We start from the raw sequence: 25,772 nt of genomic DNA on the forward strand, positions 1-25,772 counted from the left end.
TCTAGCACAGCTATAATCCCAGCACAGCTATTATCCCAGCACAACTATTATCCCAGCACAGCTCTTATCCCAGCACGGCTATAATCCCAGCACGGCTATAATCCCAGCACGGCTATAATCCCAGCACGGCTATAATCCCAGAACGGCTATAATCCTAGTACGGCTATTATCCCATCACGGCTATTATCCCAGCACAGCTATTATCCCAGCACAGCTATAGTCCCAGCACAGCTCTAATCCCAGCACAGCTCTAATCCCAGCACAGCTCTAATCCCAGCACAGCTATAATCCCAGAACGGCTATAATCACAGAACGGCTACTATCCCAGCACAGCTATTATCCCAGCACAGCTATAGTCCCAGCACAGCTCTAATCCCAGCACAGCTATAATCCCAGAACGGCTATAATCACAGAACGGCTACTATCCCAGCACAGCTGTAATCCCAGCACAGCTATTATTCCAGCACAGCTATAATCCCTGCACAGCTATTATTCCAGCACAGCTATAATCCCCCACAGCTATCCCAGCACAGCTATAATCCCAGCAGAGCTATTATCCCAGCACAGCTATAATCCCAGCACAGCTATAATCCCATAATCCCAGCACAGCTCTCCCAGCACAGCTCAGGTACATAGCTGCATACTCAGCCTCCTATCAGCCCAGAGAGCACTGTGGCTGTGGAGCGGTCAGCAGGTTGTGGCCGGCAGGAGACCTGTCAGTGTCTGCGGTCGCCATAGCAACGCGTCCTGCTTTGTGGGAGTCACCGGGTGAGGACGGAGCTGCGGGAGCCGGTGCTGTGTCGGTACGTGCCTATAGTGTGCGCTCCGAGGTTCTGTGCGATCGGTGCTGGTAGGTGCACGGAGCTGCCTCTCCAGTGTCCTGTGTACGGGGCAGCGTGGTGACTGGTTATATATACTGTTCATGTAACTTCAGACCCGCACAGCCGCGGTGACGTCACTGTCCCAATGTATATATGTATCCCAGAGAGATCCATGGCTAATGTATACCCGTATGTATTGTGCACCATTGTTGTAAATGGGGTAATGTGTTTTCTGGTGCAATCGCTGCAGTTTAACAATCACAGCAAAAAATCAGAAAAAAAGGTCAAATTAAAGGGGCAGTGAAAATCTTGGTCCATGCTTTACTCACCCTCCCCGGGTCCAGCACTGAGTCTCTGCCGCGGCTCCCGGTGTCCAATATGGGTCAGGCGCTGACGTCATGCCACAGTTCGCTAGCGAATCAGTGCGGGGGTTTCTGAGCTCGCTGATTGGCTGATGTGCTGTTGACATGACGTCAGCGCTTAAGCCCATATTGGACACTGAGAGCTGCTTCTGTCTCGGGGCTGGACCCGGGGAGGGTGAGTAAGGCAGCTGTTTGTTTTCCTTTTCTGTACAAAATTATGACTTTTCCTGCATATTTATTGTTATACTCCCCAATATTAGAGAGGAACAGTAGAGCAGCGGTCACACCTCATACATTACTGTGGAAAACTAAGCTTGTTACTCAGGTTACAATGCTTCCATATTAATGCATCTATTTGGAAGGCTTTTTTTAAGGCGTCTTTGACCCATGAAGAATATATGACTATTTTTGCAGTTGTTAACCAGTTCAATACCAGGACAGTTTTTTTTTCCTGCTATTTTTTCATCCATTAATTAATTACATTTTTCTATTATTTTACACATTGTGCCCCCCATAAAGTCATAAATAACGTTTTTTGGGGGGTAGAGGAGGTATTTCAATATATAACTATTTTTATTTTATGAAAAAACAGCACAAAGAAAACCGCATCATGTGCACTGTAGGTGAATTGAGGGGCCCATTGAAATGAATAGGAAACATGCAAGGTGCGCTTGGTTTTCCATGTGGACTTTACATCTGAATCCACCCCCAAATCCCTATTATGAAATCTGTCTATTCTCAGACACGATTAGTAATGTCAAAATCCCAAGAAAAACAGCACCAAAAAGTGTGAGTTACAGTTTATTTTATTTTTTTTTAAATAGATAAAAATGGGAGTCTATAGGACAAAAAAAACATCATAAAGCAACTGAAAAACTCACATCTACAGCATAAAAACACAAAAAAGCTACAGAAAATAAAGTGTAATATTTCCCTAGTGACTCCGTCACATGCTACATACGTATGAGACTGGGAGATAGTATTCTGCTCACCGGCAACTGACATTGGAGTACCGGGCTCCACATCAACGTATGGGAAATGCTATTTTATCATTGTGTTTTGGGGGCATTTGTTCCTTCAGTGTTCACATTACACACAATATATCTTTGGATTCAAAACAATTAGTCTATGTTCTATGTTCACACAGTGCTTTTATTCCTCAGCAAAACCTGATGTCTTGGCAATAAAAAAAGCTGCATTTTTTGGAGCTTTTTTCGTGACTTTTTTGCTGCATTTTTTGCGTCTTTTTTTTCTGTATTTTTTGTGACCTTTTTGCTGCGTTTTTTACGTCTTTTTTTCTGCATTTCTTGTGACTTTTTTCTTGCCTTTTTTCCTTCTTTTTTTTCTGCATTTTTTGTGATTTTTTTTTACTGCGTTTTTGCGTGTTTTTTTCTTCATTTTTTGTGGCTTTTTTGCTGCGTTTTTGCGTTTTTTTTTCTGCATTTTTCGTGACTTTTTTGCTGCGTTTTTGCGTCTTTTTTTCTGCATTGTTTGTGACTTTTTTTTGCTGTCTTTTTTGCTGCTTTGGTGGTAAATGAAACTAACTTTATTTAAACATTTACTGTTGAGAAATGACACACCAAAAACACTGCAGAAATGCAGCAAAAAAAGCAGCAGAAATGGTGCAAAAACACAGTTTTTTTTTTCCGGCAAAAACTTTAGGTTTTGCTGCAGACAAAAATGCAGCAAAAACGCCGTGTGTGAACATAGCCTAAGTTGTTGCATCTTCGCCCTCCTAAAGTCATGAATTTTCTAAAATTTATGTAATATGAGCGTTCTTTTTTTTTTTGAGCAATTAATTTCTATAATTCTGCCGGTGATGTTTTGTCGTACAGTATAAATCTTTTGAAACGCAATACATTTTAGCAATCATTTCTAATAAGCTAAGGCTCCTTTCACATTGCGTTTTGCCTTACAATTAGTGATCCGAACCGCCCCTCCCCCACCCGACAAAGCGGACAGATGCCCTGACGGGACCTGTGAATGTAAGGCAAAACGCAATGTTAAAGGAGCCTTATACAATGTAGTTGGTCTGAGGGCCCTGGTCTGGTGCTCCCTTTAATATGGCAGTCTCTGCCTTCGGCCTTCATTGGGCCCCTGAGCACCATGGCCGTCCTTCACTCTAAAATGGCGCCCAGGAGGAGGAGGAGGATATCACCACTCTCTCTGTTTAGCAACGTATTGCCACGGTCACATTCAACGACAGCATTTAAAGGAGATAGATGACAACAATGTGTTATCATCCGTATTGGCTGTTGTGTATATCACCTCAATATTAGGCATACTGTACCTTTAAATATATAGGGTTGTCATTTTATTGTGTCACTTATCTTCGCCCCTCTTCAGGCCATGACTCTCCCACATCCCTCCTTGAGTTTCCCATACCTGCTCTACTTCTTTATACCACCTGGCCTCACATGCAAGAAACCATCCATAATCTGTGCCTTTGGAGAGTTTTCCTGAGGTTTTGATGGTGCACAGGCCCTCTGGCCAATCTTCCAGGAGCCCTGAAGATCTTCTCTTTTTCTCTTGGATGTGGTGACTAGTCATGGTCTTCTTGCTTTTAGCACGTCTACTGAGATTACCGCTGGCGGGTGACTATACCGAGCTGGATGTCAGTGGGCATGATGTGTCGTGTGTCTTGTGGGCATCACAAGTACCCACTTTGCACTGCCCAGATAACTTTACTGCTTTAAAACTCACGGCTTGCATGTAAGAAACTGCATATTATATCCAAGATGTCCAAAAGTACATAAATTGTACTAATACTTCCAATAACATGAAGAACTAACCAAGGCATCTGTGAACCAGAAAGAGGTATGTATAACCAAAAGTAAAATTAGTAAATATTTATTAAATAACAACATATCAAATAGTTAAAAAAAGTTCAGTTTATGTGCTCCTCCACCTCAACGCGCGTTTCACCCAACTTTTTCGCCCCCCTGGAAGAAGCTGGGCGAAACGTGTTGGTGATGTGTTCCTTCATCCTTTCAGGTGAAATATCTTTTATTTTGTATCCTCATTGTTTATATTTTACCTATCTCCAGTTGGATATATACGGTTAGGGACACTTGTCATCAGTCAGGACTTTTTTTCATACAATTTACATACTGTATTACGGTTCCTGGCTGTGACATTACTCATATTTCGCGTCTACTGCTGTTTTGTGTTCTGGCTATTAATGTGCTCCTTTTTTGTGGCATCTTTTTAATTAATTTATATGTTGTGATTTTATAAAGATTTACTAGTTTTACTTTTGGATGCTTCTTTTTGGATCATAGATTCCTTGCTTAGTTCTATATGTAAGCAACTGTATTAGTATCAGCACCAGAGAGTATCCAATAAGGGAGGCTTTTGTTACTTTACAACTGTTTTAACAAACATTCTACAAATTGGATAACTCCTTTAAGGGATGTTAATTATGAAATAACCCATAATATTGCATTAACCCTTAGGTATTTATTAAGAAAAAAGCCAATATGTATGACCGTGCCCCTCGATCGCTGGTTGTCACTCTGGGCAGCACTCAGGAGAATGTGGGCCCCGGATCCTATGACCTAACTTCTGACAAAATGCACAAACCAGGTTAGTATAGCATAAGAAATGTTCGGAGGCGGTAACTGGGGTAGGATGTGCACCTATGGCTGCGGCACCTTCATGCTCCCTTGATCTACTGAACCTGATGAAGATCACCATATGGCTCTGTGGTCTTCTAAATTCAGCTCAGCAGAACCACGTGGGTGAAGGGCTCCAGGACTGAGGGATACTGACTGATTTATAACATTTATTTGGCATGTCTTAAGGGGGCTTTACACGCTGTGACATCGCTAACGATATATCGTCGGGGTCACGTCATTAGCGACGCACATCCAGCGCCGGTAGCGACATCGCAGAGTGTGATACCAAGGAGCGGCGATCAACAATCGCAAAAACGTTCAAAAACGGTGATCGCTGACACGTCGCTCCTTTCCTTAATATCGCTGCTGCTGCAGGTACGATGTTGTTTGTTGTTCCTGCAGCATCACACATCGCTGTGTGTGACACCGCAGGAACGACGAACATCTCCTTACCTGCGTCCACCGGCAATGAGGAACGAAGGAGGTGGGCGGGATGTTACATTGGCCGGCCGCTTAGTGACACCGCAGTGACGTCGCTATGACGCCGAACGCACCTCCCCTTGAGGGAGGGATTGTTCGGCGGTCACAGCGACGTCGCTGACAAGGTATGTGCGTGTGACGCTGCCGTAGTGATAATGTTCGCTACGGCAGCGAGCACCAAATGTTGCACGAACGACAGGGGCGGGTGCTATCGCGCTCGACATCGCTAGCAATCGCTAGCGATGTCGCAGAGTGTAAAGCACCCTTAAGTCAATACGACCATAGACAAAGTGTCTGCATTACTTCTCAAATAATGGATTCAAATGTATGCTGTATGGTATATATATGTTATAATTTATTTTAGCGCTTGATGGCAGACATCTACGACTATTGCATATGGGACCTTCACTTTGTGGTGCAATTCAGTGCTGTGCCCCATGCGGATGTCTGTATGCTGATACTATAGGTTTGCATCATTTCTCACATTGCGTATGCTAAAAATATAATTAAAGGGAATCTGTCAGCAGGTTTTTGCTACCTCATCTGAGAGCAGCATGATGTAGGCAAAGAGGTCCTGAGTTCAATATTGTATCACTTAGATTAGTGGCTGCAGCCTTTCTGACACAGTGAGAGATTTTAGATTTTGCATGTAGCAGAGCTCTGAGAGCTGCCTCCACCCACACCAGGCTTTTAGTGTACATTTTCATAGACAGAAGCTGCTAATCGCAGAAGGGGCAGAGTCGGACTAGAGCTGACATGCTTCTGATACCCACTAATGATAAAGATAACAGGCTTAAGCTAATTGTGCCGCCCCCGCGTCAGCAGCCGGCCGGATACGGATCCGCGGTGGCTTGAGGGGTCTCCGGACCCGGGGGTCGGGGTCGTTCGGCCACTCAAATAAAAGGGGGAGTATTTACATGGGGCTGTTTGATTAAAGTTTGTGACGCCATCCGTGGTGCGTGGTAAGATGGAGTACCACCGCTGCCATTGGGAGTACCCGGTGGCGATGGCGTGGGCAGCTAGGTGGTTTAACTCCTCCTCGGGTAGGGGGAATGCCCCGGGACTCGGTGATGGTGACGGGGGAGGTGCCGTTGGGACAGTAAGGGCCACTTGTGTTCTCACTCAGTCCAATAACGCTGACACCGACAACTATGGTAAACCAAAGTTCTTGACACCGCTGCCGCTGGGAGGGAGCATGCCTAGATCCCGTGCCCGTTGGTGTTGCCTGTTAGTTTGTCACCTTTACCTTGGCACCTAGTTTTTCTGGTTGGTCCCTTGAGTATAAAACTGGTCTGGTCCCGCTCACCAGTATGGCTAACTGGGTGAGCTTGCTCTCAGGGTTCACGCTTGGGATTTTCTGGACTGTGTAGTGGGAAAGTCCTATCCCCCTCGTTGCGCTAGTACCACGATTTTGGAGTGGGTGGAGAATGGATCTTGAAGGCTCCGTCCTCGTCGGGTAAATTGTCAGGACGCTTGAAGCTTCTTCCTGACCTAGGGTCCACGTACCCTGTCGTGCCCTGGCTCCTGCCCGGTGATGGCACAAGGCCGCCGGCTGTCCTCCTCGACAGTCTATGCCCCTTGTCACGATCCCCTGCGACCGGGTTCCAGCTCCTACCAGACCCAGATCAACGTCTGCCATCTAGTAGTTCCAAGGAGCCCAGCTCCTGACCTCCTCTCACTTTGAGAGCTACTTCTCAACTGACTGTCTCCTGACACTCCTGACCCCCCCTTAACCAACCCCCCAAGTGGGCGGCCCTATTCCACTCAGGCTGTTCACTGGTGTGTCTGGTGGGTGTGGTGCAGAGTGTTCCTAGGAATTTGATTAGCTTGTTCTTGGCAACACCAAAAGTTTGGGACCCGTAACCAAGGAGGAGGTGGATATTGTACAGAAGGGCAGATTGCACAATACCCTGTGATGACCTGATAGGCCAGAGCGTCACACTAACATTGCAGGTAAACAAAAAAAGACTGAGATAAGACAACAGGGCTGAATGTTCTGTTTTAACATTGCAGCATGTTGTCTTCAGGTTAGGCTATATTCGCACGACTGTTCCGTTTTTGCGGTCCTCAAAAAATGGTCCTTTTTTCCGCGGATGCATCCGTATGGCATCCGTGTGATAACCGCATCTGTCCCGTTCTATTCAGTATATGGTCCATATGTGATCATCCGTTACATACAGTTCAGGGTATCTGGCCAGATGCTGGTCCCCATATAAGGTCTATGGGGAACAGAATCCGGCGCAAAGGGGTAGGAGCAAGCGCTACATACTCACCGATCACCGGCACGGCTGTCATACTGCCCCCACGGCAGCTCTTGTTCTTCCTGTTCATTAGGCTCCTTTCATATCATTGCTTCCCTGCTCACCGGCATCTGTGATTGGTTGCAGTCAGACATGCCCCCACGCCTAGTAAGAGCTGTCCGATTGCAACCAATAACAACCGCCGGTGGACGGGTCTATATCGTACAGTACAATAAATAAATAATAAAAAAAAACAGCATGCAGTCCAATTTTGATACCAGCAAAGATAAAGCCTCACAGCTGCTGGCTGGTATTGTCAGGCTGGGGAGACCCACGTTATTGGGAGCCCCCCAGCCTAAAAATATCAGCCAGCAGCTGACCAGAATTGCCGCATCCACTAGATGCAACAGTCCCGGGGCTTTACTCGGCTTATCCCGAATGTCCCGCTGCAGTGGCAAATGGGGTAATAGATGGGGTTGATATCAGCTGTGTAATGTCACCTGGCATTAAGCCCTGGGGTTACGGATGTCACGACGTCTATCACATACCCAACATCACTAACCCAGTCAGTAATAAAAAAAAAAAAATAGACGACAAACAAATTTTTATTTGAAAAAACACTCCCCAACACATTCCCTCTTTCACCAATATATTGGAAAGAAAAAACAAATCTGGGTCCGAAGTAATCCAATAAGTGGGTCCCACGACGATCCATACTCAAAGTTTCAGTCAATGAAGAACAGAATGTTCCCCATTGACTGGGAGAGCAGTGCGGTGACCTGAGCTAACATCAATAGGTCAGCCCAGGTCACTGCAAGGCATGACGAGCGCTGACTTCATGAGGTTATCTAGGTACATTACCTGAGTGATGAACCTCACTGTACTCCTGACAGCGCTTGTCACAAACTTCCATTGTCCCCCACGTTCACAAGCAAAGTATCGTGAGCGGTCTGTGACGTTACCACTAGTCACAGTCTTGGGCCGCTCGCGAGACTTGATGTGAGAATGTGGCGGGCATGGAAGTCAATGATGAGCGCTGACATCAGGAGTGCAAGACATCACTGCAGGTAATGTACTTTGCTAACCTCTTAATGTCGGCACTCATGATCCCCGCAGCTACTGACACTGCTATGCGGGCAGATGCTGACATGCTGCAGTGCGAGCAGCTGCGGGGCTGGCAGGGAGCGGAACACAGACTGCAGGGGCACCTGACGGAGGTCACACAGAAGTGCTTCCGTATGGCTTCTGGGGATTTTGCAGACCCATTGACTTGTATTGTGTCACGGTCCGCAATTACGGAACAGAATAGGACATGTTCCATAATAACGAAACGGACATATGGCATCCAACGTGTTTTTTTGTAGGAACGGATGCACACGGAAGTGCTTCAGTGTGCCATCCGGTCATACACAAAAGACACTGAAAAGATGGTCCTGTCAGTTGGTCCGCAAAAAAACAGGAACTGAACAGGACAAACGGATCGGTCGTCTGAATGAGCCCTCACATTTCAGAAATCTGGTGACAGAGTCCCTTTAAATATTTAGTTGTTTTTTTTTATCCCTCCAGATGATTAGGATGTCACAGAAATGTCTGCAACAAATCTACTGCATGTGAATTTAGACAAATTAGTTGTATTCTTCTGTTTTGAAAAAGCAAATATGTACTTCTATAAGATTACTGTCTTTACAGACCTCTAAATAGACTTCACTGGACATTTTGTAAAATGGATAAACCTAATATTTGAAATACAGTGCCTTGTGAAAGTATTCGGTCCCTTTGAATTTTTCAACCTTTTCCCACATTTCAGGCTTCAAACAAAAAGATAAAACATTTTAATGGTATAGTGAAGAATCAACCATAAGTGGGACACAATTGTGAAGTTGAACAAAATTTACGGCCTAATTTAAATTTTTGTAAAAAATAAAAAACTGAAAATTGGGTTGTGCAATATTATTCAGCCTCTATTCTTTCAGTGCAGCAAACTCATTCCAGAAGTTCATTGAGGATCTCTGAATGATCCAATGTTGTCCTAAATGAGTGATGATGATAAATATAAGCCACCTGTGTGTAATCAAGTCTCCGTATAAATGCACCTGCTCTGTGATAGTATCAGAGTTCTGTTTAAAGCGCAGATATCATGAAGACCAAGGAACACAACAGGCAGGTCCGTGATACTGTTGTGTAGAAGTTTAAAGCCGGATTTGGTTGCAAAATTTTTTCCAAAACTTTAAACATCCCAAGCAGCACTGTGCAAGCGATCATATTGAAATGGAAGGAGCATCATACCACTGCAAATCTACCAAGACCCGGCCATCCCTCAAAATTTTCATGTCAAAAAAGGAGAAGACTGATCAGAGATGCGGCCAAGAGGCCCATGATCACTCTGGATGAACTGCTTAGATCTACAGCTGAGGTGGGAGAGTCTGTCCATAGGACAACAATCAGTCATACACTGCACAAATCTGGCCTTTATGGAGGAATGGCAAGGAGAAAGCCATTTCTCAAAGCTATCCATAAAAAGTGTCATTTAAAGTCACAAGCCACCTGGGAGACACACCAAACATGTGGAAGAAGGTGCTCTGGTCAGATGAAACCAAATTCGAACTATTTGGGTACAATGCCAAATGATATGTTTGGCGTAAAAGCAACACAGCTCATCACCCTGAACACACCATCCTCACTGTCAAACATGGTGGTGGCAGCATCATGGTTTGGGCCTGCTTTTCTTCAGCAGGGACAGGGAAGATGGTTAAAATTGATGGGAAGATGGATGGAGCCAAATACAGGACCATTCTTGAAGAAAACCTGTTGGAGTCTGCAAAAGACCTGAGACTGGGAAGGAGATTTGTCTTCCAACAAGACAATGATCCCAAACATAAGGCAAAATGTACAATGGAATGGTTCAAAAATAAACGTATCCAGGTGTTAGAATGGCCAAGTCAAAGTCCAAACCTGAATCCAATCGAGAATCTGTGGAAAGAGCTGAAAACCGCTGGTCACAAACGCTCTCCATCCAACCTCACTGAGCTCGAGCTGTTTACAAAGGAAGAATGGGCAAGAATTTCAGCCTCTCGATGTGCAAAACTGATAGAGACACCCCAAACGACGTGCAGCTGTAATCGCAGCAAAAGATGGTGCTACAAAGTATTAGCTTAAAGGGGCCGAATAATATTGCACGCCCCAATTTTCAGTTATTTATTTTTTATAGAAGTTTAAAATAAGCAATAAATTTCATTCACCTTCACAATTCTGTCCAACTTGTTGTTGATTTTTCAACATAACATTAAAATTTTTATCTTTATGTTTGAAGCCTGAAATGTGGGAAAAGGTTAAAAATTTCAAGGGGGCCAAATACTTTCGCAAGGCACTGTATATACATATTTCATAAAACCATGAAATGTCTTATAGATTACATTGTGTATATACAAACATGGCGTGAGTGTATATATGTATACAAGTGTGGCCTTAGACATGGCTGGCGATAAGAAGAAAAACACTGAACTGTACGTGATTGTTATAACGTAGATTTTTCTGTTATTTTACTTATTTTACTGTTCCTGTATCATTTTGTAATGTTCCAGTCATTGACATTGTCATATTCTTCCCTTTTTTCCTCTGTGTTCTCTTTAGTTGGATATGCCCCCTTTTCATCAACAACAAGTCGAGAATTTGCTGTTAATGCCCCGCAGACTATTTCCGCTGCCCCTGGACCAGGACACTATGAAATTGTTAATTTAAAGGTGAAATTAACTTTGAAGTAGACATTATTCAAATGAGAACAAAGATAAATGGAAACCTTGAAGGCAATGAGCACACAAGTCGGTGTCACACGACTCCTGCCTGTTGGAATCCTCCGAGAGCTTGTAAACCATCTGCCCTTCTAATTTAATTCTGATTACTATACAAATTGCCATTTTTTACACAACCACATTAATAGCCGAGGCCAACATGGCCAAAACATGTATACTTCATTGTTTGATAGTATTGTTGTTTTCTGAATATTCGTGGCAGTGGATGTTGGTAGTTTTCATTTAATGTTTTTCATTCTAAAGCCTGCTTTACACCATACGATCCAGCATACGATATCGTATGCGATCGTACCCACCCCATCGTATGTGCGGCACATTCAATTTGTTGAACGTGTCGCACAAACGAATAACCCCCCGTCACACGTACTTACCCGTCCATACGACCTCGATGTGGGCGGCGAACATCCACTTCCTGGAGTGGGAAGGACGTTCGGCGTCACATCGGCGTCACGCGGCAGCCGCCCAATATTATTATTATTATTATTATTATTATTTATTATTATAGCGCCATTTATTCCATGGCGCTTTACAAGTGAGAGAGGGTATACGTACAACAATCATTAACAGTACAAGACAGACTGGTATAGGAGGAGAGAGGACCCTGCCCGCGAGGGCTCACAGTCTACAGGGAATGGGTGATGGTACAATAGGTGAGGACAGAGCTGGTTGCGCAGTGGTCTACTGGACTGAGGGCTATTGTAGGTTGTAGGCTTGTTGGAAGAGGTGGGTCTTGAGGTTTCTCTTGAAGCTTTCCACGGTAGGGGAGAGTCTGATGTGCTGAGGTAGAGCGTTCCAGAGTATGGGGGATGCACGGGAGAAATCTTGTACGCGATTGTGGGAAGAGGAGATAAGAGAGGAGCAGAGAAGGAGATCTTGTGAGGATCTGAGGTTGCGTGCAGGTAGGTACCAATAGAAGCGGAGGGGCGGAGATGAGCGGGTCGTAAACATCCCGCCCACCTCCTTCCTTCCGCATAGCCAGCGGGAGCCGCGGGACGCAGGTAAGAGCTGTTCATCGTTCCCGGGGTGTCAGACACTGCGATGTGTGCAACCCCGGGTACGATGAACAACCTGACGTTCAATTTTTAGGAACTGAACGACGTGCAGGCGATGAACGTTTTACCATTCAATCGCAATCGCACGTAGCTGTTACACACTACAATGTACCTTACGATGCCGGATGTGCGTCACTTACGACGTGACCCCGCCGACACATCGTAAGATATATTGTAGCGTGTAAAGCGCCCTTAAGACTCTGATATTGTGTCATTTCTTTTGCAGTAAGTGAGAATTACATTCTTGATGTCTTCTTACAACCACTATAGTGCGGTTTTATAAACTGATGATGGTTGATTTTTCCAATTTCATCTTAGTGGCTAAGGAGGGCTGAGTGACCATTTATGAAATCAGGATTTACTAATCCTGTCTAATATTTAGAAAGCCCCTTTTTACCAGGACACATCCCCTTGTCCCAAAAAATGTCTAAATCCCGTAACAAACCTGAGTGAAGGCATCTAAGTTAGTTTTTTGTGCAAATCAAGCCAAAATTGTAGCTGATTTAGCCCAGTAAACCTCTTCTAGTGTAGTATGTAAGGTAAGAAGACAGGTTTGAGGCTGATACATTTTACCAATACTGATACAATGTAGAAAATCCTCTGATGACAGCATTATGGATCAATACGGTGATTCCCCAAAAAGAAGACAGGGTTATTTTTGGCTCCAAAAGATGCGCTAGGGCTTATTTTCAAGGGATATATTATATAATTTTTTTTCTGTACTCTGCCCCATTGTGTAAGTTAAAGAAATATGCCCTGTATATTACTCGCCCGTTGATGCAAAATTAATATTTACCCCTCTGTGCCAGCATCAGTGATTGGGTGCTGCCACACTACCATATTATTCACCTGTTAATGCAAAATGAATATTCATCCCTCCTTCTGCCGACCCCTCTGTGCCGACATCAGTGATTAGGTAAAGGCAGACTCCTGTATTACTCTCCCGAGGATTGAATTACAATCCTCGGACTGACCATCTGCTCTCCTGACCTGAGCATGACAGCTGCATAGAAATACATGCTGGCATGCTTGGGTCAGGAGAGCCGCCTGTCAGTCTGAGGATTGTGATGCTATCCTAGGGCGAGTGGACTGGGTTTTTCTCTGCAGTGTCTCTCTGTGTAGCTGTATCTCTTCCCACACTTAATATAGCAATCTGACTGTTTCTCTCCCCGTGAGTAATACAACAGTCTGACTTCTCCCAACCACTAACACTGTCACAAAGGGATGCGCGGTGTAAGGGGCGAATATTCATTTTGCATTAACGGGCAATTAATAAGGCAGTCTGACTGCACCCAATCACTGACACTGGCACAGATCGGGGAAGAGGTGAATATTCATTTTGCATTAATATAGATTTAACTAGTTGATGTGCAACTATACATTTTCCATGGCTTACAGGAACACAACGGTCCAACCTATAGCAATAAAATTGACCTTCTGAAAGACCTGCCCAATCCCTATTTATGGATACTATTAGGACAATAAACCACTACTAGGGCTTATTTTTGGCTACAGCTTATATGTTAAGCATTCTCCAAAAATCCCGGAAAATCCTGCTAGGGCTTATTTTTGGAGTAAGTCTTATCCTCCTGTACCAGTCTGTGTTTTGTATTGTTTATGATTATTGTACTTGTCCCTATTATGTGTACCCCTTTGACATGTAAAGCGCCATGGAATAAATGGCGCTATAAAAATAATAATAATAATAATAATTTTCTTGGAAATACGGTAGCTAGCACTATTTCTCTGCATCGCTGCGGTCCTGGGTTTGGATCTGACCAAGCACATTGCCTGTATAGAATTGCGTGTATTTTTATTTTCAGCTTTTTGGAAATCCAGGGAACTTTCGCTGTGAGGCGATAGTGTATGACATGGTTTGTTTGGTATTGTTGTGTGCATTTTTCATTAGGATGAATACGTTTTTCCATGAAATAGAATAGGGTGCTAATTATTAGGAGAAATAGTAGATAATAATATATTATGAGAAATAATAGATAATAGTAGAGCCAATATCATGGAGCATTGCAGCTGTTTCACCCATAGTTAATGCTTTGCAAAACACCCTTTAACAGATATACACAAAGTAAATGTGACCATACATCTTAGATGTCAACTCATATATTCTCGACTTGCTGATCTAAAGGCCCTTATATTAATTAGATGAAAGTTGTCAAAACCATCTCAGGAGGATCGGCTGTTGGATTTCAATGGCTAGCCCTTTTGTTTTCAGGAAAGATAAACCTCTGCCAGAGGTGTCAGTCAGTGGATTTTTTTCTCCCTCCCGGGGTAGAACACATGAATGCTTGGCCGAACCAAGTGCTCATGTGTATGAGGGAGTATGACAAATGAACGTTTGGCTGACAGCTTTCTCATGTGTATGGCCAGCAGAAGACATTTCTGCCAGCAGATAATTTCCAATGAGAACAAAGAATTGTACAAATTGAAATTCAACATTCAGAACCTGACAAAGTCATTAGGTTTATCCTTCATATAATAAATATGAGATGCAGACCATAGGTCTTAACAGGTTGCACCATTGTTGCAGCCAAAAGTGCCCTGGTAGAGTTGATTTCTTGATTTTGACACTTTCGTGGTGCTTCTGGGTTATCTACGACTTTTGTATTTTTTTTTAAGTGGCTGAGATCTTACAGGTAGATAATTGCTACTACCTGCTTTTTCCGCCACTGATCACTGCTGGCTCATAGCTGTCATGGACCACTCCTGCTGGCGACTCAGTGGCTTTTGATGACATCACATCGACAGAGCAGCTTCTTTTCCACTCTGATCTGTCAACAGAGCGTCACTACCGATGTCATCTTGATTGTTCCCTTACTGAATGAGCTATCTGTCAATCAGCATGACATCCACAGGGACAACCCATCAACAGAGCAGACCAGAAGACGAAGAGCTGTCCTGTCAATATGAGGTAAAATAAAGCAGCAGACTGTCAGTCCATGACCAGATAACCCCTTTTAATTATAGTATATGAACAGTTTCTTAAGGAGTACCTTTTGATGCTCGTGGCCGGTGTAGGGAGAAGTGGGCTTAGTGGACCCACTGGACCACAGCAGGGACCCGAGCTTACCCTTTAGTGAGAGGGGCTTAACTACGTGGCTATCGCGAGGCAGACATTGGGTATCACTTCTAGGGCAGTTACCGGAACTGTGGCAGCTGAGCCCCAAGGCAGGAGATGGACTTAGGCACAGGTGCAGGCATATACAGGTGGGATGGCTGAAGCAGGTGGGTATGGACATGTATGGCGGGCACGGCAGGGACAGATAGGTATGAGAAGGCAGGTACAGGTGCCGGACACAGGGATTACAGGACAGGAGCACGGGAACCTGACAATTAGCTAGTAGACTGAAGACTAACTGACTAACTAATGGTGTTGCACAGGCACCTCCCATAATGGAAGGGTGCCTTAAATACATAGTGCCTCTCAGTCATAGGCTTAGAGGCATATCTGTGAAATGGCACGCCGGCCCTGTAAGAGGAAGGTTGATGTGCACATGTGTGCCCTAAGCACATTTGCGGGAGACCTGGGCTGCGTGCAGGGAAGGGAAGGAGGCAGCAGCACACATGAATGGCTGGGGGGGGGGGGGGGTGCAGGGGAGGACGCAACCCGGCCGGGGCATGGAGTAAGTTAAAGTCCCTCCAGGGACGCTGATGCTACGGTACCTATCACCAGTCTGGGGGTACGCCTTTTCCCTTTTTTTAAATAAAAGTTGGCAGAATCAGCCTGGTATATTTTATTAATAAATCCTAGTAACAAAAGAGGTCTCAAGTGTTCGTATTGTTCCCCCTAAAAGACCCAGCACTCTGGCAAAAATTATGTCTGAACTTCCCACTTTGAATGCCAGGATCTGACAGACCAGGAGTTTCTAGAAAGTTGGGACTATTAGGGGTGCGTTAGGGACACTTTTAAATTCTATTAGTTGAACATTTTTGGCTGATGTAATGCCTAGGTAACACCATTCATGCAGAATTTTGGTTTCAGGGTCTTGGGTAACGGTTATTAGGAGCAGTTTACGGTGACCCCCAATATGTTACAATATGTTGGCCTGGTAATGTACTGTGTGTGGGCAATTCAGTGATACTATGAAGTCATTTTTTTTAGATTGCAGGAGTAGAATTGTAACTTGTATTTTTTATTGCTTGCTGGTAGAGATGTGCACATTTTCCATGCTAATGCAACATTTCAGTTTTCCGCACTAGTATATATTGCCCAATTATATTATTTTATTACATCCACTTTTTAAGAAGGAAAAATATTTACATTTATAGTGTTGTGCAACCTCGTCACATTTACAAATGAGACAATTAGGCTGCTAGCAAGTTCTTTAAAAGTGCTCCGTAGCGTTCTACTGAATATATTATTCTGAGTAGCATATTTATTTTAACAATTACAAGCTTGGTTGCAGCTTGCTATTAACTATCCTGTTTCGTTCGGATGCCTCTGTGCAGCTGTTCCAGCTGGCATCTGGTGCTTTGTTATCCCTGTGTTACGCTACAACAACCATGGGTAATATTTTTTAGGAAAAGGTGAAAGGAGGACAAACTATCCAGAACAAAGAAAAACGTTTTCAAGAACCTGCCTCCTCCGTGCCTGGACCTGGTACATATGACCTGCAGCTTGGAAAGGATATTGACGGGACAAAGAGGATCTCTCCAAAACCTCAAAAAGTACATCATTCTTTTTATTACTATTGGGTCATGATGAGGAACTAATTATGAAAAAGTAATATCACATCTTAGGCTGAGTTCACATTTTGGAATTTTTTATGGGGAACAAATGGAGATATTTAAATGTCTTTGAACGTCAATGGGAACCTATTTGGCCCCATCATAATCCATTAGCATCTGTTTGAATACAGATTTATCAAAGCTCCATTATATACAGCAGTCATGATGCCCATGTGAACACAGCCTAAATCATGTAGAGTTATTATGTAAATGGTATTACTGAGCATTTGTCAGAAGACGATGAGTTTTCTAGGAGGAAAATAAGGTGATATTAAAAATGTATTTTTTCTGAAACAGTTCTAGACACTTGAAATCAACAACAGTTCTCCTTGGAAGATTTGCAGTAAGCAATATTCATATGATGAACACTATTATTTGTTGAGGCAGTAGATTCACCAGTAAATTCATACATTCCCTGATAGCTAAAAATGTAAATTCAAACAACAGATAAAAAACATTTATTCTGCAAGTTCTGCTTCAGTTAGGGGTTCACTGTAGAGAAAAGTTTAAATCATGAATTAAATGTCAGTATGGTTTATTTAACTTTTGGATATGATCGGGAAAGTGATAAAATTATTTAAAAAAAAAAAAAAAATCAGTTGGTGGTGCAAATGACACAACCAGATTATTGCATGGACCAGAAACCTGTTCAGAACAAAGAGTTCGCTGACTACTCTGGTAAACCAATATGTAAACAAGGCTGGTACTTATTAGGCCTTGTTAACCTCACACTAAAAGCTCCCGAAGTATACCTTTGACGTAAGGCTGTAATATATCCTGCTGTATGAGGTTAAATTTGTTCACTCCCCTATAAAACCATTCCATATAGATATACATATCCAAGTAAACATCTCCAGATATGTATATTTGTGACGCCCCTGGACTATCAGGTCGTCACAGGGTACTGCACAAACTGCCCTTCCGGGCAGTATTCAAAGTCCCTCATGGTTCTGGGTCCCTATCTTATGGTGTTGCCTCCAACAGCAAATCAAATCCTAGATACACACTGCACCACACCCACCAGGCACACCAGTGGACGGCTTGAGTGGAATAGAGTCGCCCATTTAGGGGGTCAAAGAGGGGAGGTGAGAAGTGTAGGAAGTGAGTCTGTAGTCAGCAGAGTGTTAGCTGTGAGGAGCTCAGAAAAAGTTGGGAGTGGTGGCTCCCAAGAGAAGCTGTCTAGGTTGTAGACGGTGGTCTGGACCTAGAGGAGTTGGACCCCCAATCGCAGGGGATTGCGGCTAGGTGCCTGGACCTGCCAAGGAGGACGGTCAGCAGCCTTTCACTATCACCGGTCTGGGACCGAAGGCACGGCGAGGTACACGGACCCTAGGTCGGGGAAAGGCTTCAGGCATCCCGGCAATTCACCTGAGGAGAACAGAGCCTTTATGATCTGTTCCCACCCGCTCCAGAATCGTGGCACTAGCGCAACGAAGAGGATAGGGCCTTCCAACAAAACGGTCCAGAAAATACCAAGCGTGAGCCCTGAGAGCAGGCTCCCACACTTAGCCACAGTGGGGAGCGGGGCCCGGCAAGTTTCAGACTACTGGGCCACCATGTTGAAGTTAAACTTAGTGCCAGTAGGCAGGTCATGGATCACCAGGCAACACTATGGGGGATGGGACCCGGACGTGCTCCCCTCAAGCGGCAGTGATACCCCGAGATTTGGCTTACCCGGTTGTCAGCGTCTGCTTATTAACTGAGTGAGTACCTGAGTGACCCCTGCATCCCTCGGCATCCCACCAAGTCCCGGGGCATCCCCCCTACCCGTGGAGAGCGACCACACCTTAGCTGCCCTACTCCATCACCCCGGGTACTCCCAATGGCAGCAGCAGTACTCTCAATTACCGTACACCACGGGTGGCATCACGAACTATAGCTCCCCTGTAAATACCTCCTTCTTCATTCGAGTGTGGCCCCTAGCCCCGAGGTCCGGAGACCCTCGAGCCATGAATAATCACCCCCGGATCTGAGCGGTTCGACCGCTGCAGGGGTGGCAAAAATGGCCCTGGAGGTCGGCCTCACCCCCACTATATCAGGTACTCCTGTAAATAATGGAGAACAAAATACCAAAAAGAACACAAAAATACAAAAGTACAAATAACCAAGTTAGACAGGGAGAAACTCCCTTATCCTGCAGGAGAGCTAGCAAAGGGGGAACCCCATGATCACACACAAGAGAAACCAAACTCCACCTGCAAGAAAACAGATACAAAACAAGGCAAAGAAAAACAAACACCATAAGGTGTAAATCAGGAAGCAAGGAAAAAACTGACAACTTATCTGCAGAAGCCTTGCTCATGGAAATAGGGAAGGACAGATCTCCAAGCCAGGAACAGAGACTGAGGAGAATACAATTATAATCGGCACCAGCAAGGCAAAAAGTGATCTATATAGACCAGACTTGCCTGCAATAGGACTTCCCTAATTCCCAATTAACACTGACACCTGTCTGAGTCACAGGCTCAGATTCAGCTCCACTACCATTCCTGGCCACCAGAGGGAGCTCCAAAACAGCATTCACACAGACGACATTCACAACAGGTATGTAATCAATATGGGTTTAAAGTGCAGACTCCCACCTTTAATTTGATGATGTTCCAATAAGGATTCAGGAATTAGAACTCTTTTTAATATGTAGTTGCCTGTTTTTCAAGGGACCAAAAGGTATTGCACAATTTTCTCAAAAGCTCTTTCATGGGTTACATGGGCTATTCCCTCATAAATCCATCATCAGTATAGCAGGCAAAAGGTCTGGAGCTTATTCCAGGTGGGGCATTTGCATTTGGAAACTGTTGCTGTGATCTCTCAATGGAAGAATAACAGACCATCACTATGCTGAAAAAAAAAGAAATCCATCAGAGGTATAACACTAATGTTTGAAGTAGCTAATTCAATGGTTTGAAACATTCTGCAAAAAAGGAGCGCACTGGTGAGCTGAGGAACTCAAAAAATGCTGGACATCCACAGAAGGCATCAGGGGTGAATGATTGCAGAATCCTTTCCATTGTGAAAAAAAACCTTTTACAACATTCACCCATGTGATGAACACTGTAGGAAGTAGGTGTTTCAAGGTCAAAGAGAAGATTTCATAAGAACAAATACAGAGGGTTCACCACAAGGTACAAATCATAAGTCAGCCTTAACAATGATGAATTATAGTGTGTTCAAGGCTATACTTTCTGCTCAGATTCAACCAAATGCTGAAAGGTTGATTGGAAGGCACTTCAGAATACAGATGCCATTGACCCAAAACATTCTGCAAAGGAAATCCAAGAGTTTTTTTAAGGCAAAGAAGTGGAATACTTCAGTGGCCAAGTCAATCACCAAATCTCAACCCCATTGAGCTGCATTTCACATACTTAATATTAAACTTAAGACAGAAAGTCCCACGAACAAGCAACAACTGAAGTCAACTGCAGTAAAGGCCTGGCGAAGCATCACAAAGGAGGAAACCCAGTCATAACCTACAAAACATTGTCTACAAAGTATTAAAAATGAACATTTTATTTATTGTAAAATAAATTTGTCCATGTACTTTTGAACCCCTGAAATGAGGAGGCTTTGTAGAAAAATGGTTTTAATTAGAGATGAGCAGACCCAAGGATGTTAGAGATCGCCAGGTTCGGCTGGACTTAAAAAAATGTTCGGTTCGGGATCCGGACTTTACCATAATTTGACCCTGGACAGCAAATCCCATACAAGTCAATAAGGATCCGAACTTCTCTGTTGAAAAATGGCTGTAAAATAGTTGTAGTAAGGGCTAGGGGACTGCAAATGGAAGCAAAATGGGGTAAAAGCAGGACAGTTATACATACTGTCAGTCTTGTTTCTGGCCTGTTCATTATACTACATGAATATTCCCTGCTTTCCACGCCTACCCTTTGTGCCAGCATCTCTGAATGGTTGCAGTCAGACAGCTGTACACGCCCCCCACCTCCCACCCTCTGTGATTCTTTGCAGTCAGTCAGCTGCACCAGTATAAAAAGAAATAAATAATTTAAAAAAATTACATGAGATACCACGTTTTTCATAACAAACCACTGGTAAAACAGACAGCTGTGGGCTGCAACCCCCAGCGGTCTTCTTTGCCTTGGCTAGTTAAATAATAAAAAAAATTAAAAAAGCTGTGTGGGCTCCAGCCTAGTTTTGATAAGCAGCCAAGGTACAGCAGACCGCTGTGGGCTGGTATTATCAGGATGGTAAGGGCCATGGTTATTTGTCCCTTCCCAGTCTTAAAATGGCAGCCTGCAACCACCCCAAAAGTGGCACATCCATCATATGCTCATTCAGATTGTCCTGGTATGGCGGCAATCAGGGACATAGGTTATGTGGTTGATATCAGCTGTGAATTGACAGCTGACATCAAGCCAGATGTTAGTTATGGGTGGGCATCTATTTAACACCCCTATTACTAACCTAGCAAGTGAATGGTTAAAAAAAACCACACTGACATGAAAAAATACCTTATTTAAATAAAGATTCCCCAACACGTCCTCATCCCCCAATTTATTAAATAAAAGAAATGTTAAAAAAATCCTGGAAGTTCTGACAATAATCCAACAGGTAATGTTCCATGATACCCATCATTTGCTATGAAATCTAATTCTGAGAAAGTTCTCAGAGCAAGGGTCCATAAGTTACTGCTGGTAAACACCAGTTTTGGAATTTTCCATGGGCACTGACATCAGTACAGTGATCGCGATACCTGGCAAAAGTGGTGATGACATCAGTAACTTTACATGCTTTTACTGGGTATCACGGTCATGATACTGACATCAGCGCCTGTTGGAAAATCCAAGGCTGGTGCTGACCGGCAAGAACCTATGGTTCTTCCGGTCTTTCACACTACTCAGCAACAGCAGACAACAGCTGCAGAAACAGCAACCACCTCCGCACCACTCCAGGCCAAGCTCCAGTATGATCTGAATAACCAGCACCCCCTGCTGGATGTAAAGGGTATTTATCCAGACCAGAAGTAGTCATAAAGGAAAACACCTGGGCAGGGGTAATGAGCTTGCAGCAAGCAAAGCAAAACTGACATTAACCCCAATGCTGCTAAAAGGAAAAAACATGTTTAACCCCTTCGCGACTGGCCGATTTTGCGCTTTCCGTTTTTTTTTCGCCATCCTTCTTCCAAGAGCCATAACTTTTTTATTTTTTTCATCAATATCGCCATGTGAGGCGCAATATGCGGCGACCAAAAAAATGGTTTTTTGGCATTTGGAATTTTTTTGCCGCTACGCCGTTTACCGATCAGATTACTTAATTTTATATTTTGATAGATTGGGCATTTCTGAACGCGGCAATACTAAATGTGTGTATATTTTCTCTTTTTTTAACCCTTTAATTTTCAAATGGACAAAAGGGGAATGATTTGAACTTTTAGGTTTTTTTATGTATTTTAATTGTTCAAAAGTTTTCATATTTTTTTACTTTTTTTTAATTTTACTCGTTCCCTAGTAGTCTGATCGTTCATTCATTTTCCTGATCAGAGCAACTCATCTCAGATCGGGAGAAATGATCATCTCTTGTAACCTGCAGTACTCGGCTGCTGGTTACAAAACCTGAGTTATGTGAGCTACAGGAGTCATCACATGACCCTGTGCTCCATGACAACCATTGGATCCACGGGATTACGTCACGTGACTTCCAGTGGCAGGCGGTGAGTAAACCTTTACTGCAATCGCCATTAAAATGGCGCTGTCACATCTTGACAGCACCATTTAAGGGGTTAACAGGTATGGGTGGATAACGATTCCACTTGTGCCTGCAAGGCACACATGTGAGCTATACAAATCAGCTGACATATGCACGGATCCCCACCGGCAGCCCGCAGCAGCCGGTGGGGATTAACACTATGACCGCTAGGACGTAACTTTACTGCCCGCGGTCATTAAGAGGTTAAAGTGTATGGTCTCAGGTGGTGTAAGAGAGACTCCAAACCTGAGTCTGTCACAAATTACTAAGAGAGAGGACCGTGACAAATACTTGACATGGCTCTGCATCCTTTCAACAAGCTTTATTTGGATGGCAAACCTGAACAGGATCTGTACGTAGTTAGAAGTCTGTCTTCGGGGTTCTGCACCGGACACAAGGTGTTTGGTACGAACCCTGAACTTTACAGTTTGGGTTCACTCATCTCTAGTTATAATTCCAAAACGTTTCACAGAATATTTTTGTTCTACCTCTTTCAACCTGAAATTCTACACTTAAGTTGTATCTCAGTTATCATGCAGAGCCTAAATCACGAAAATGTGGTCACTGTCCAAATGTTTCTTGATTTAACTGTATACATTCATTTATTTGTCTATCATCTATCTATCTATCTATCTATCTATCAAGAAAGAAAATATTAGAAAAAAAGACTAGTCTTTAATAGCCCATAGTAGCGACATTTCGGTTCATGGTGTGAACCTTTCACAAGCTATTACATTTTTATTTGGGTTGTTGGTCTCTACCCGTGAGGCATATCTAATATATAAAGCTGAGTGTATGTATGTGTGTGTGTATGTCCGCTAAAGGAATCCGCACCGTCGCATTTACAATCACGAAATTTAGCACAGACGCCTCATGTGACTCAGGGAACATCATAGACTATGTTTGAATGGGAAAATTTAACCCCGCGCTTTACAGTTAGTCTCCAAAATCCTGCCTCCATTAATCTGAATGGAGCTGGGAGATACGCGCTATTAATAGCAACTGTCAGTGGTTGCTATAGGAACAAAATAAACTGTTAGTATAAAAGCCGATGTGTGAGGTAATAAGATGGGGAGACGGATAGAGAGAGACAGAGACAGAAAAAGACAGACAGACAGAGACACAGACAGACAGGGAAAGAGACAGAGTGATAGAGACAGAGACAGACGGGCAAAGAGACAGACGGGCAAAGACACAGACGGGCAAAGAGACAGACCTGGAAAGAGACAGCTGGGCAAAGAGACAGCCCTGGAAAGAGACAGCCCTGGAAAGAGACAGCCGGGCAAAGAGACAGCCCGACGGGCAAAGAGACAGACGGGCAAAGAGACAGACCTGGAAAGAGACAGCCCTGGAAGAGACAGACGGGCAAAGAGACAGCCCTGGAAAGAGACAACCCTGGAAAGAGACAGCCTGGCGAAGAGACAGCCTGGCAAAGAGACAGAAGGGGAAAGAGACAGAAGAGGAAAGAGACAGAAGAGGAAAGAGACAATCGGAGAAAGAGACAGATGGGGAAAGAGACAGACGGGGAAAGAGACAGACGGAGAAAGAGACAGCCCTGGAAAGAGACAGCCCTGGAAAGAGACAGACGGGGAAAAAGACAGACGGGGAAAGAGACAGACGGGGAAAGAGACAGACCTGGAAAGAGACAGCCCTGGAAGAGACAGACGGGCAAAGAGACAGCCCTGGAAAGAGACAGCCCTGGTATAGACAGACGGGCAAAGAGACAGCCCTGGAAAGAGACAACCTGGCAAAGAGACAGCCTGGCAAAGAGACAGAAAGGGAAAGAGACAGAAGAAGAAAGCCCCAGTCGGGGAAAGAGACAGCCCTGGAAAGAGACAGCCCTGGAAAGAGGCAGACGGGGAAAGAGACAGATGGGGAAAGAGACAGACGGGGAAAGAGACAGATGGGGAAAGAGACATCTGGGCAAGGAGACAGCTGGGCAAGGAGACAGCCCTGGAAAGAGACAGCCGGCCAAAGAGACAGCCGGGCAAAGAGACAGCCCTGGAAAGAGACAGCCCTGGAAAGAGACAGCCCTGGAAAGAGACGGGCAAAGAGACAGCCGGGCAAAGAGACAGACCTGGAAAGAGACAGATGGGCAAAGAGACAGCCCTGGAAAGAGACAGATGATGAAAGAGACAGCCCTGGAAAGGGACAACCGGGCAAAGGGACAGCCGGGCAAAGAGACAGACTGGGAAAGAGACAGACGGGGAAAGAGACAGGCCTGGAAAGAGACAGCCCTAGAGAGAGACAGACCTGGAAAGAGACAGACTTGGAAAGAGACAGACGGGGAAATAGAGAGACGGGGAAAGAGACAGCCCTGGAAGGAGATAGCCCTGGAAGGAGACAGACGGGGAACGAGACAGACAGATAGAGAGACAGACAGACACAGACAGACACATAGAAAGAAAGAGACACAGAGATAGTGTTACGGGTCGTCGGTGAGACTCTTGTAGCTGAGGCTAAGTCCTGTAGTGGGGCTTCTGAGCATGTGCGAGCTTGTAAGCAGGCTTTTTTGTTCTAAGTCCCCCTTTGCTCCATCTGAGCATGCTTGCCACGTGGCAATTGTCGATTGGTTGTGATCCGAGATCACATGACTATGACGTGTTGCTTCCTGATTGGCCGTGGCTGACGTCATCTAAGAGACAGCCCTGGAAAGAGACAGATGATGAAAGAGACAGCCCTGGAAAGGGACAGCCGGGCAAAGGGACAGCCGGGCAAAGAGACAGACTGGGAAAGAGACAGACGGGGAAAGAGACAGGCCTGGAAAGCGACAGCCCTAGAAAGAGACAGACCTGGAAAGAGACAGACTTGGAAAGAGACAGACGGGAAAAGAGAGAGACGGGGAAAGAGACAGCCCTGGAAGGAGATAGCCCTGGAAGGAGACAGACGGGGAACGAGACAGACAGATAGAGAGACAGACAGACACAGACAGACACATAGAAAGAAAG

At 44.4% G+C, this 25,772-nt stretch overlaps 1 protein-coding gene across 1 annotated transcript in view; it reads left to right on the top strand.

The window, feature by feature from the left end:
* The first annotated feature begins 742 nt into the window (after positions 1-742).
* Positions 743-25,772, top strand: part of STPG2 (sperm tail PG-rich repeat containing 2) — a 1,306,190-nt gene continuing 1,281,160 nt past the window's right edge. The window contains exons 1-4 of the mRNA XM_075337064.1: positions 743-803; positions 4,639-4,768; positions 11,151-11,260; positions 16,918-17,064. Coding sequence (XP_075193179.1) covers positions 4,663-4,768; positions 11,151-11,260; positions 16,918-17,064 — 363 coding nt within the window. The 5' untranslated portion in view covers positions 743-803; positions 4,639-4,662. The remainder of the gene's footprint in view (positions 804-4,638; positions 4,769-11,150; positions 11,261-16,917; positions 17,065-25,772) is intronic.

The sequence above is a fragment of the Anomaloglossus baeobatrachus genome, chromosome 1, assembly GCF_048569485.1.
Source record: "Anomaloglossus baeobatrachus isolate aAnoBae1 chromosome 1, aAnoBae1.hap1, whole genome shotgun sequence".
NCBI lineage: Eukaryota > Metazoa > Chordata > Amphibia > Anura > Aromobatidae > Anomaloglossus > Anomaloglossus baeobatrachus.